Raw genomic sequence first — 13,745 nt, forward strand, 5'->3', positions numbered from 1 at the left:
GCGCAGAGCCCCAGCTCAGCCACAAACTGCTTTGGGTTTGGGGCTTGCACCTGTAGCCACTGATGCCTTCCTGTGTTTGTGCACTCCAAAGGTTGCCCAAAAGGTTTCTTTGGGAAGAACTGCAACAAGCCATGCAACTGTGCCAACAAGGGCCACTGCCACAGACTGTATGGAGCCTGCCTGTGTGACCCCGGGCTCTACGGCCGCTTCTGCCACCTCAGTAAGTCCCCGGCGTTTTTGGGATCTGCTCAATGTGTGCACAGTGGAACAGTCTGTTAAAGACTCCACGTAACCTAAAGGGGGCAGGCAGAAAGCAAGGAGAGTGACTTTATGCACAGTCAGGCAGTGCTAGGAATGGATTTGCTAAAACAATGCAGGTTTAGCTTAGATGTTAGAAAAATGTTCTTTGCTGTGAGGGTGGGGAGGCCCTGGCACAGGGTGCCTAGAGAAGCTGTGGCTGCCCCTGATCCCTGGCAGTGCCCACGGCCAGGCTGGACAGGGCTTGGAGCAGCCTGGGACAGTGGAAGGTGTCCCTGCCATGGCAGAGGGGTGGAACAAGATGGGCTTTATGGGACCTCTCAACCCAAACCCTTCTGTTTCTGATAAAATTATCAAGACTTTGGGTTCTGCAATAGTCTGGGAGTAGCAGGAGGACAGAACTTTTGAAATGTGCCAGGAGGCCCCAGAATCTTCATTAATCTTTTTCTTTACTCATTAATCTTTGCCATAAGTATTGAGATTTACTGATGCTCAAAGGTGAGGGTTATAGATGGGGTGGACAGGTTAACATTAGGGTTATTGCTGAGGTTGCAGTCTGGTTGGAGCTGGTTGGTGACTGCTGATGAGTTGGAGTGGGAGCTGGGGAGCAGGGCTGGCTGGGACAGGATGAGGAACAGACATTAGATGGAATAAAAAGAATGAAAACAAAAACTTTGCAACATAAATGATCAAGTTTCTTTGTACTTACAGATTTTGTTTTTAAAATCTGTGCAATATCAAAAATCTTTTGTTTAGTTTTGTTTTGGGTTTTATTGTGAAAGCTTTTGTCTTGGAGTGCACCCAAGTTTTTTTTCATTCGAAAAATCAGCTGAGTTTGCTTTGAAATGTTTCTGGTTCTTGCATTCACCACGTATTGCTTGACATGAAATGAATGACCCAGCACAGGGATCATGTAAACTCTTCTCTTACCCACCCACACATGAACAGGTGCTGCTGTGGAACGGGGGTGTGCTGGCTGAAAGCAGACCCGAGGTTTTGCTCCTGCAGCAGTGTGCAGTTTCAGCCAGCTCCTGCATAATTACAGAGCTGATGCTTCCTTTCCTTGTGGCTGCAGCCTGTCCCAGGTGGGCCTTTGGCGCGGGCTGCTCGGAGGAGTGTCAGTGTGTGAAGGAGCACACGCTGGAGTGCAGCCCCAGGGACGGCTCCTGCACCTGCCAGCCTGGATACCACGGCAAAAAGTGTCACAAAGGTACCACCCACAGCCAGGTCCCCACATCTGCTGTGCCTTTGTCCCAGCAGCTTCTCCCTCTTCCACCCATCAGCTTTGTTTGGCTGCTGCTACTCATATATATTCCTATCCTACTAATGTTTTTGCGGGGTTTGAACCCTGCTAGGCTTGCAGGGACACTGAGGGGAATAGAGATAGAGCTCAGGAACTGAAGGAGTTTTAGCCTGGTCAAATGACAACAGAAATACAGAACCTAAATCCTAATACAACCTTAAGTAATGAAAATCATGTGAGTTTTCATTTCTGTGCTTTTTTGACACAGTCAGTAAATAAGTGGCAAAATCTGTGCTTTATGGCAGTGGGGTGATTTGTAAACAGGTTCAGTAATGCTGCTTTTCCTTCGGATTTGCAGCTCTTTGAATTCAACTTACTCTTTGTAGTTTTTGGGGGTAGTTCAAAGAGAATTGTATCCTGCATTCATGTTTGCATGTCTCAGTAGCCCTTTCCAGACAGCAGTGGAGTAACACAGAAAAGATTCTCCCTTCAGATTTTTCTCTGGCCACGCAGGACTGTGTTGGATTTATGGCAGTAATTCTGGTGGGTTTGGTGGAGAGCAATAATGACAATATTTAATATTTTTATCATTCTTGTTGATGGGCTGAATTCTGACAGGGAGCATGCCTTGCCCAGCACTGGCTGTGCACCAAGGCAGAGAGCAGCAGAACTCAGACATCAAAGAAAAGAATTCCATCATGTATTTAATTGAATACATCCTCAAGTATTCTAATTGAATAAATCTTTAAGCATTCTGCAACGCTGTTTCTGGGTTACATTTAAGCAGTAACCTCTTTGAAATGTAAGCATTTATTAAGTATTTACACTTTGTTAGCAACACCTTTAAAATGTACATTATAATATATTCTCTGCAAGTTTCCCCAAATTATTTTCTGATTTTTTTCTCACTTCTCTTAACTTTTCCTTTTTCCTTTTTCTTATGCATGTTCTGTACCTGCTTCTATTTCCAGAGTGCACCCCAGGGTTTTATGGGGCTGGTTGCAAACTGAGGTGCAGCTGTCCTCCTGATGTTCTGTGTGATCCTGAGACAGGAGCCTGCAAACATCCGTGTCCAGCTGGGTTTCATGGAGAAAAATGCCATTTGTGTAGGTACTCACTGCATGTTTCCCTGGGAGATACACTTGGGATGGGGAAGCTGATTCAGGAAACTTAGGTTCAGATATAGAAGCTGCAGGTAAACAGGTATGTTTGTTGTTGATACAAGCTGGCAGTTCCCCACTGAAACCAGACTGATATTTGGAGCCTGGCAAATGCTGTCTCTCTCTCTCTCTCTCTCCCTGCAAAGGTCAAGGCACAAGGCTGAGGCCAGTTACCCAAACTAACATTTGCCCAGGTAACAATAGTTGCTTTTAAAGCTTCAGGCACAGACTTTGCAGGGCTCTGCTGCAGTTCATTTCAGACCACCAGTTGCTCAGACTCCACTGCTGGCACTGATCACTTCTACCAGCACAGCTCAGTTGGAAATTGGTGGCTGTGGTGTGGTGCCTCCTAATGTCTTCAAAATGTTCCTAACCATGGCTTTGGGGTTTTTTGTTCAGCTTGTCAGCCTGGCAGCTTCGGGATGGGCTGCAGGCAGAGGTGCAGCTGTGGAGGAGCCCCGTGTGATCCAAGGACAGGGCAGTGTGTCTGTCCAGCTGGGAAAACTGGTGCTGCGTGTGAGCAAGGTGTGTGAGGTGCTGGAGCAAGGTAGGGAGTGCCTGGCTTTGGAAGATGTGATAAGAAGTAGAATTGGCTGTTTCCCAAACCAATAAACAAGCAAACTGTGGTGGAAATTGGGAGAGAGCCTTTGGTCTCTCTTTAGCTGTGTTCTTGCATGCTGCAGTTTAATGACAGGGCTGCCAGGGATGTATAACAATACAATGTCACAATCCAGCTCAGTTTTACTATTATTTTTGAATTCTTCAGGGTAGCAGCAGAAATCTACAACTGTCCTGAAACAGCAAATGGCACTGGTTACACCTCATGTGCTTTTTCTGCAGATTGCCCAGATGGCCAGTGGGGACCAGACTGCCAGAACTCCTGCGAGCCCTGTGCCAACGGGGGACACTGCAACAGGGAAACTGGAGCCTGTGACTGTCCCCCTGGCTACACTGGGCCTTCCTGCTCTGACAGTAAGTCCTCGCCTCAGCCTTCCCCAGGAAAAGAAAGTCAGATTGAAAATTCAGGTTATGGTCTGATTTCTGCCTTCTTACTCTTTTGTGAGATAAAGCATGCTGATCTGAGATTAAGTGCCCTTCATCTCCAGGAATTCCCCAGGTTGGATTTGACATTATTTGTGGGAGGCAGATTGCAGATAAATGCACGTGATCAGCTAAGCTGCATCCCAAATGGATGTTATCATTAGACCTAATTTATGGCAAGCTGTACTTGAAAATGCAATGTTTAACAGCCACACCACTGGTGCTGTAATCCTGGCTGTCTGGCAAGAGGTGTGACCAGCTGGCCTGTGTGGCATTATTCTTGAGTTATGTTTGCAGCAGCACTCCTTGGTGTAGATCATTTAGGATTAAATAATACTGAAGATGAGGGAGCAGTGTCAGTGCTATCCCTGCAGCCAGACACCATGGGAGCAGTTCAGGGAGCTATTCTGTGCTGCTCTTCAGCCTCTGGGTGTTAAAAGGCTGCCTGAGTGTGGCTGTTGAGCTGCACAGAGGCTCTCAGAACAGCTCTGCTTTGTGCAGACCTTGGTGGTGGCACGTTTTTAATTCTTGTTAGTCATAAAATGGCTTTTGAGGAAGGTTTTCCTCCTCTGAGGAAACAGCCTGATGCACTGGAGTACCCAAAAGCCATTCAGGCTGTTCCCACATTCCAGGACTCAGCCCCAGACCCCCAGGATGGGGATCCCAGATATTTCAGTGTTGCTGTTTTGATTCCTGGATTCAGCTGAGGCCTGTTTTGGGGGGTGAGCTGTGGCTGTCTGCGGCCGGGCTTTGTGATCTGGGTGAAGTCCCAGCCTGTCTCTGTTTGCAGCCTGCCCTGATGGACACTATGGACGGGGCTGCCTGTGGCTGTGCAGCTGTGGCAGCAGTGCTCAGTGTCACCACGTCACCGGGGAGTGCTCCTGTCCCCCGGGCTGGACTGGCCACGACTGCAAACACCGTAAGTCAGGGCACGCGGCGCCTCCTGGGGACCTGCTCTGTTTGCTCTTAGTTTATTACAGTTTTTTAATATAGTTTTGCTAATCTTACTGCTTCTGAAACGGTGTGTTTGTGGGTTTGCACAGCCTGGGTGGTTATAATCCTTCATTATCCAGGTTCAAAGCATTGAAATAGATGGCTGATGAAGCGCAAAGTATTGATATAAGCTCTTATTTCAACACTATGGATCCCTTTGCCCAATACCATCTGTCCTGTCAGCATTTTGACTGACAGACAGTTTTGTTTTTCATTTTCAGTGCAGATTAGTTTTGAGATTAATTTTCCATTTCTCATTTTGTTTAGGGGAGATTTATTCAACAAGTGAGTGGCATGTACAGTCGTGTGTCTAAAGGTCACTTTTTAACTTGGGAATATAAATGCTGTGAAAATTTCTGTTCTCTGGAAGAGCAGAGCATCCTTCTGTTGACTTTAGCATCGCTCTCCATATTGGTGGCTGTGTGAGAGAGTAGATTTGCCCTTTTTGGATGGCACCATATAAATGTGAAGCCATCCTCTCTTTTCCTGTGACACATCTCTTCTGCTTGATTCATTGTGATGCCTCTTGCAAAAAACCAACAGAGACAAGCCTCTCTATAAACTTGGTCTTAAACACATAAAGTCATTTAATTGGCAGTGTTGATAGCAGCAAGTTTTGCACCTGACTTCTCAGGCTCTGTACTGAAAAAAATGCTGGGAAAATCTGAAGTTTCCACCCATATGCATATTTTAAAAATCAAGCCAGTTGGTAGTGTGTAGAGCCACTGAGATGACTTTTCACAACTCCCTGGGCTGTCTAGAGAATTGTGAGACCATGACAAAGGAAAGCTTTTATTTCTATTCAGGATAAGATCTGAGAAAAATTGTTTTGCAGTGATATCTTGGTACAGCAGCTCTTCCAGCTATTGCAGACCAGGCATTAAACAGATTCCCAACTCCAAAACCAGGTTTCTGTTGCCCTAATTGGCACTTTCATCTTCATCCTTTACTTGAAATAAAGGACATTTTGTGGTACACTGGTGTAATTGTGTCAGTGCTATGTGATTTTAGGATGAAAGCAGTAAGTTGCTTTAACAAACATTGTGGGATTCCTTTGTGTCCATGCTGCATTTCCCAGTATTTTGGGGAAATCATGGAGGATGCTCCCAAATCTGTCTGGTTAAACTCATTAGCTAATTCTGGGTATGCAGGTTTTCAGTGAGTGAGTCAATAGCTGAGATTTTATTTCCATGAAATTATAGATTTGTGACTGATGGGTGTGGATTCACAGCATCACCAGGTTGGAAGAGATCTTTAAGATCACCAAGTCCAGCCCATGCCTTCACACCACCTCAACTAAACCATGGCACCAAGTGCCACATCCACTCTTTTTTTAAACCCACCCAGGGGTGGTAATTCCACCACCTCCCTGGGCAGATGGTTCCAGAACTTTATCACTCTGGATAAAGATAAGAGCAATATCTTTGTCACTCTTCAGCCGCTTGAATATGCCGCTTGAATCTGCTTTCTAGAGGAACCCTCCGAAGGTTCTCTCCCAAATTTGTCCTAAACCAGGACACATTCTTTCAGTAAAAACTTTTCCTAACATCTAACCTAAATTTCCCTTGGGCCAGATAATGAATTATTAGTTTTATGACTTCAAATTATTAATTTTACATGGATGGGACAATACCCGCCTGTGTCCCACTGAAACAGACCAGCAAAAATGGTCTTTATTTCCACAATTTTCACCTGTGCTGCATCTGGGAGTTCAGTCCCGTAGAATTTTGTGTACTCTGTGTTCTCTCACATGGAAGTGCAGCAGGGTTTTGGGGTGGTGCTGGATGTGACCCCGTTTCCCTTGGCAGCCTGCAGCAGCGGCCACTGGGGCCAGGACTGCGCCAACTCCTGCGCCTGCGACGGCGGCGACGGCGGCTGCGACCCCGCCACGGGCACCTGCTCCTGCCAGCCAGGCTTCACTGGGCAGCACTGCCAGCTCAGTAAGTGCCTGCCTCCCCAACCCCAGCTCCCACATCCCTGGAAGTTGTGTTTTCCTGCTCGTTCCCCGCAGGAACGCTCCCAGGCTGTTCCGCCCCCGCTGTGCCCCGCGCCGCGCTCTCGCCTTTCACGGGGGTTAGATGCTTTGCCTAATTGGATTTCCAGAAAAGGTATTTTCAGCCTTGTTTTGGACCCAGCAGCTATTTTTAGTGTTAGGATCTCTTGAGAGGGATAGGATTGATGTGTATTTGGGTTGTGGCCTAAGAGTTTCCGTATTGGTTTTACTTATTCGGTTTTAGGGCAGAACTTACCCTTGGTAAATCTCTATTTCAGGTCAGGCACATAGAAATACTTCACATGTACATAACAGAAGGAAAACTAGGATTTTTTCGAGTCCTGTATTTATTAAAAACAAAAATGTGCAATGTTATTATCAGAGGCCCATGACCCTCACCTTAACATTCACTTCTAACTGAGGTGAGTAGCAGATGCTTCAAGCATATGAAAACAGGCTCATAGTCAATTTCTCATATGTCTCCCCAGGTGCCATCAATTTCTCATTCAGGAGCTCCATGAGACAGAAGCAATATCTCTATATTTAATACTGCTTGATTTAATTTTTTTTCCAATTAATGTGCCTATTTTCTTTTTCATTTCATGCAAGCATTTGGAATCCACTTCATCTTGTGGCAGTAAGTTGCATAGTTAAGCTGCTATTACTATTATTATTGATTATATTGATGTTAAATAAAACAAACATTTTATCTACTAGTTTAACAATCTTACAGTAGCACAGATGTAGCTACCAGAGCCTCAGTAGCGTGGGCAGGATTAACTGCTGGTGTCACACAGAAATGTCAAAACAATTAATCTGGAACCGTGACCTAAGACAAGAAAGCCTGGAAAGTTGATCGTGCAGCCCTTGTTGCTGTTGGCACAGAGGGAATGGAAGGACAGTGTGTGGGGAAGACCAGCTCCCAGAGAAGGAGCTGCCAGCTCTGCTTCTCTTTCACTCTTGATCTCTCTCAAAATAGCATCTATGCAGAGACAGAGTGGCCAAATAGCTGCTTGTAATCCTCGCTGGGAAGGGAATCAGTGAAGCCATCGCCACTGACAAAACATCAGGCAGTCCTTAAAGTTCTTTCTGTGGGCTTTCTGTTGTATTTAGTCTGCTTTTTGCCCCTTATTTTGTGTGTGTGTGTGTGTGTGTGTGTGTGTATGTTTTAAATTGCACATATATATGTGTATGTGTGTGCACAAGATTATGAAAATGATTGCTCTTCCCATAATTTTATGCTGCTTTGGAGGTGAAATCCTCACTATCCCTGGATATTTCCTCTGCTCCCCCAGGCATCCCTTTCTTCTCCCTGCAGGCTGGGCTCCTTCCCCTGGCAGGAGCTCAGTTCTCTGTCGGGGTGGCTGGATCCTGACACGCATCACAGCAGCCTGTGCCTGCTGGAGCAGGGGCAGATTCTCTGTGCTGTGGACTGTGAAATCATTTGTGAAGTGCTCTGACCCTTTGCCATCACCTTGAAAAGCCTCAGCTCTGGGCTAAACACCTGAAGGGAGCTCTGCTGAGAGCCCCACGCCTCTTGCTGCACTGCAGCACCATTTCCCTTGCACAGATTCTCGGACTGAAATTTCAGCTGAAAGGGAAACATGGAGAAGGATCAGGTTTTTAAGGCACAAGTGCACCTTTATGTATTTATTTGTTAAGCAGTGATGTGCATCTTTGGGAAGAGGAAGGCATTTCACCTGTAAGTGCAAAAAAATAGATTCTAACATACATTTAAACAACATCCCATTTTTTGACTCTTTGAAAGCAAATAAATACTTTGGGTACCTTGCTCTTCTACCCAGCTCCTCTGTAAGACACACAGTTGGCAGAGTCACTGAGCTGCAGGAGCAGCTGAATTCCTGCCAGCTCCAATCACTGCCCACCCATGGCACCAAACAAACAACACCAAACCCACCCCCCTATTCCAGACATGGAGCTGTTTTTGAGGATTCTTGTTTTCTGTTCTCTCTGATTCCTTCCAGATTGCCTGAAAATCACTTTGTAGCTGTAAATGCTAAAATCATAGACTTCTAGAAGAGATCTGGCAGTAATCTCCATAACTCATTTAGAGGGATGTTCACAAGACCTTCAAACATGAGTAGAGGCCCTGTAATATTGTATTTAGCCAAGTCTATCTCTGTGTTTCAGCCTGTCCAAAATATCCAATGTGAATTAGGCAACTGGCCCTGGTCTTAATTGATTTTCCTATAATCCTGGAAGAAATTATTTTCATTCTAAATGTTTTCTTTCTGCTGATAGTTAGTACCATGCAAATCTTTTAAAACTCCTCACATTAACTGCTGTGGAAATGTAATTGTTAATCTGTCCCCCAGATGTAATGTTTTCACTAGAATCTTTCAAAGCAGCACATGAAAGTAAAGTGTGCAGCATTCAATTTGGAGCTTTGTGAAGGCAACCAACACATTTCATATTTTCTCCAGCTTTCTGGGGAAAGAGGATTTGCAGGAAAACAGAGGAGCTTCTCCCCTCCCAGCAGATGAAGTCCCAGTGGAGATGTGCACATAAGCAACTCCAGACCAGTGGGCAAAGTGTCATCATGCAGAACCTGTGAAGTCTCAGGCTTTGCAATAGAAGGTGTTCATTTTCTGTGCAGAATTTAGTCTCTCAGCACTCTGGAATTTTTCTAAAATAGAACTTGAATGTAGCCCAGCTTACCTGAACCTCAGGGGGGACACTCAGATCTTACTTTTAATCCGTTACCTTTACGCCTTGATTATTTTGGAAATAGTCAGATTTCCCATGCGTGTAAAAATTCCCCATTGATCCCTGATCTGCTCTGGCAGTAACCCATGCTCTGGTTGTGGTTCCTGTGCTGCAGGGTGCCCCGAGGGGAGCTTTGGCCCGGGCTGTGAGTCCAGCTGTCAGTGCCAGAACGGAGCTGCCTGCGACCACGTCAGCGGAGCCTGCACCTGCACGGCGGGCTGGACAGGAACCTTCTGTGAAAAAGGTACTGCTGCTCCCCTGGTCCCCTTAGGATTCATGGAGAATTTGTCTTGGTTTTTGTTCAGAGAGCAGGTTTTACAATTGACAGCATTGGATCTAAATGAACCACTGAACTTTATTAGAAGCCGATATTGAAATGTGAGCTCCCCTCCTAACTCAGCAGAGGATCGTGCTGGGTGCCAAATGTTGGGCACGTGTTTTCACATGGTTAAAATTAGATATATGCTTAAGGCTTCTGCTGTATCACATCTTTATGAAGACTCTTTTCAAGCAGAGTCCCACTATTTGAGCACTGAGCAGGGAGAAGCTTGTTCAGCCTTATGCTTGCTTGTTTCCAGTGCCTCCCTGAAGTGCTTTCGAGAAAAACATGGATGTGTGCATCATCCCTGTGGAACTCTTCAAGAACAGATTCACTTCTAACTTAAATAAATCCAATTCTATTCTATCTACTCTTCTATCACCTAGTCATTTGGTAAAGTGTTGGAAAGGTTGGACTGGATTCTTCATCTACGTTGTGGTGAGTCAGTCCATGGCATTATCACAGGAGGTTGCTGTCATGCTGCATCATTTTGCAGACTTTTTGTATAAAAAAATAAAAGAGAAACAACACAGGGCCATTCAGGCACTGTGAAGGTTAAGTGTAGGTGATTGAAGATTCTGCAAATTATAGTATTTGAACCAAAGTCACAACTATTTTGCATAGAAAGCAGCTTTATCAGCCAGTTTCAGCAGCGAGGATGGAGGGAAGTGACAGCTCTTGCAGGCAGCTGCTGCCCTCTCATGGGAAGGAAGATGCTCCACAGCCTGACCAGGAGTGTGGCAAGGCACGCACAGGTTGGAGTTAATATTCCTGATTGTTGTTTCCCTCGCTTTCTTACCAAGGACTATGATACAAAATTAAAATTCTTTCCAGGGTTCTGCTGCAAATTGCACCTCATAATTCATGGTATCTCCACTATGTCCCTTTTTAATACAATTTAGCTGAAATATGTTTTCCCAAATCTACTGATTTTTTTTAAGTTATTGTATTTTTATTGGAAAAAAACAAGGCAGTTATCTGTGTTGTTGTGTAAATCTCTTCATTCCAACAGGAATTATAATGGGAACAAAGAGGCTAAACAGTCTTTGCCAGAATAGGTGTGAGCAATATGGAGAAAACTGGGGAATTCTATTGGTGGGGAAAAAAAGAACAAATCTCAACTTCCAAATCAGTAATGTTGGACATTTTTATCTTTTTTTTTCTTTTAATTCCTGAAAGAAGATTGTGGAGGGGAGAGTGAAATTTAGGGCTCTGTAAAACACCATTTTCTGCGTGTTTTCCCTCAGGAAGGCAGAGTGTTCGCTCTCAGCTGACCCAGGTTACCTCTTAACTTAGGAAGTTTCAACCAGAACAGTTTGGCAGCTTCCAAAAGGCGCCGAAGGAGGAGAACATGTGGGTGGTTTGCCCTTGGTAGAACCTTCTTGGCACCTTCTCTCGGCGGAGCTGCGGCGCTTCTGTTTGGAGTGGCTGGGAGACTGGCAGGGTTTCCTTCTGGCAGGGATGTGCTTTTTGCCGTCCTCTTGGCAATCCACCCACGTTGGCCAGGCTCTGTGCCTTGCAGGCAGAAATTCACATCGAGCCCTGGCTGCCTTGGACTTCACACATCCTGCTGGTGCCTCAGCCTGTGGCTGGGAAGGACTGCTCTGTCATCACAGAAATGTTGAAACTCAGGCTTTTGCACCCTTCTAAGGTCAGAGTCCTGGGAGAAGACAGTCCCTTACAAAATGGGATTTTGGTTGATATTAATAATTAATACCACCCCTGCACAGCAAGGGTGTTTGAACCTGCAGTCATTGCTTTTGGTGTTTTGCATTGTGGCAGCACGGGATCTGGATTCAAGCTGAGACTGCTGAAATCCCAAAATTTGCCTTTGGATTTCTGTTTTCATTTGGGAAAGTTTCTTCCTATTTTGGGGGGAAGCTGCTCTTCCTTTTCATTAATTTGCTGCCCTCAGTACGAATTCATAGGTTTAGCTACTCTGTTGCAAAACACCACTTTAGTGACCATTTCCAAGCTTATTTACCACAAATTTCCATCACCTCTTATTAATATTTATTAGAATTGTTAATGTAATCTTAGTCCTTGGTGAGTCTCAATCTATCTATATAATCTGTCAGTAATACAGATAACAGCCAAACCCACACCATCATCATCATCACCACCCAGCAGCCCAGGACATTTTCCAAGCTCACTCATAGCAGGAGACACTTTTGCTCCAGGGCTGCTGTTTCATGAGACCTTGCCCGTGAATTATTCAGGAGCTGACTGAACTTCTGTGCTCTGAGCCACAGGATGCTGACAAAGGACCTCACACTCTTCAAAGTACTTTTGTCTGTCCATCAGCACCTCAGTTCTGCTCTGCCCTGAGTCACCTTTGATCAGCTGCTCTTCATCTGGTACCACTCAGTGGTGCTGCTGCCTCTGCAGTTGTGCTGTGGTCACATGTAATAATGATGGGGAAGAATAAAGCTATCAAGACAGTCTCTGAAAGAAAATTAGACATTTCTGAAGGTGCTACATGCCTGCTCCATCTTTCAGCTCTGCTCACTGCTTTGTGAAAATGAACCTTGTGAATCTTGTGACTCTTTCAAAGGAGTTTCAAAAGCAGCAAAACTGTTTCAGTTGCAGAGCGAGTAACGATTGCAAATAAGGCTGAAAACAAAATAATCTACAAAGAAATTATTTCAGTCTGTGAGAGCAATCTAGGAAAGGCTTCCTTTGAATTTCCTTGAAAGCAGCAAGTGATACAAGCAGAACACTGATGAAATAATGTCTGTTCCTTCACAAGGTCTCGCATTACCAAAGGAAAATGAATAATTTTTGGTGGATGCTGCTAGCAGTGCCACCAGCCAGCTTCCATATGTGAGGGGCAAAAAAAGGGACAGAAGAGTCCAGCAGTGGAAAATGAACACTGAGAGCTCACTGGGAATGTGCAAGGCCAGGTTGGATGGGGCTAGAGCAGCAGTGGAAGGTGTCCTTGCCCATAGCAGGGCTGTTGATGGCAGGTGATCTTTAAGGTCCCTTTCAACCTAAACCATTCTTGGATTACACCAGTGTTACTCTGACCTGGTAGAGAGCTGTGAATTAGTGTGGAGGGCTGTTGGTCAGTGTAGATGGTGGTAATCATTGTGAGATTCTCTTGTGAATCCCGAAATCATTCTGATTTCATGGTAGAAGTGTAAGAAATGGATTTTAAATAAGAGTTTATATTGAACAAGGAGGACAAAGAGACAAGTTTTACTGAACTACTGCTTATTTACTGAATTTACTGCTTATTTTACTGAATTTACTGCTTATTTTGTGAGCACCATAACTCCTGAGGTTGATTCAGGGATTCTGTGGAAAGAATGATGTGTAGTTGTGTATCTATAGATCTGTTATTACTTAGTGTAACATAAGATACTGTACTGTGTGACATAACAGATCAACTTATATAATCTAAACACACACAGAGAAGTTAAATTAAGGCTAAATGGAGAATATATTTTGAAACTCTGCATAGCAGCCTTATTGTTCTTGTAATGCAGCATTTGGGGTATGATGTGGCCCACTGACAAGCATTGATCCTTATGTTCCCTGCTGTCAGCACTGGCACAGATAAACATTAAATCCATGGGGCTGCACTTCCTTAGTCCAGGTTCGGTTCCAGATGAAGGTGCAGAGCTCCTTCAGCTCCCTGGGGTTGTTTTGCTACGTTTAATCTGTCTTGGTTTTCTCTGCTCATTCACTTTGCCAGTTTTTCATTCCAGCACTGAACTGCACCACTGTAGCTTAGGTTCACTGTTAAAAAATCTTTAGAAAAGTGTCAGGACAGTAAATGGGAGCAGAAGTTTTGCGTTTCCAAAGGGAGGAAGGTCAGCAGGGATGGCCCTGGAGTCCGGTGTGGTGTTGAATTATTTCCTCTGTCCATTACAGAGGCACAAGGAGCAGCTTGTGTGAACCCAGCTCCATTCTCTCACTTGTTTTATGGCTTTTCAATATTCTCAGCCCTGTTTCCCTGTGCAGGAATCTGTTGCTGGTGTAAAGGGGTCACATTTTTCCAAGATGCAC

General features: G+C 44.9%; 1 protein-coding gene across 1 annotated transcript in view; it reads left to right on the forward strand.

Moving 5' to 3' along the window:
- The window catches only part of LOC131087754 (multiple epidermal growth factor-like domains protein 6), a 192,240-nt gene that overhangs the window by 148,633 nt on the left and 29,862 nt on the right, over positions 1 to 13,745 (forward strand). The window contains exons 16-23 of the mRNA XM_058031609.1: positions 92 to 220; positions 1,334 to 1,468; positions 2,473 to 2,607; positions 3,061 to 3,186; positions 3,502 to 3,633; positions 4,493 to 4,621; positions 6,504 to 6,635; positions 9,531 to 9,659. Of these exons, the coding sequence (XP_057887592.1) occupies positions 92 to 220; positions 1,334 to 1,468; positions 2,473 to 2,607; positions 3,061 to 3,186; positions 3,502 to 3,633; positions 4,493 to 4,621; positions 6,504 to 6,635; positions 9,531 to 9,659 (1,047 nt within the window). The remainder of the gene's footprint in view (positions 1 to 91; positions 221 to 1,333; positions 1,469 to 2,472; positions 2,608 to 3,060; positions 3,187 to 3,501; positions 3,634 to 4,492; positions 4,622 to 6,503; positions 6,636 to 9,530; positions 9,660 to 13,745) is intronic.

This window comes from Melospiza georgiana, chromosome 10 (assembly GCF_028018845.1).
Source record: "Melospiza georgiana isolate bMelGeo1 chromosome 10, bMelGeo1.pri, whole genome shotgun sequence".
Taxonomy (NCBI): domain Eukaryota; kingdom Metazoa; phylum Chordata; class Aves; order Passeriformes; family Passerellidae; genus Melospiza; species Melospiza georgiana.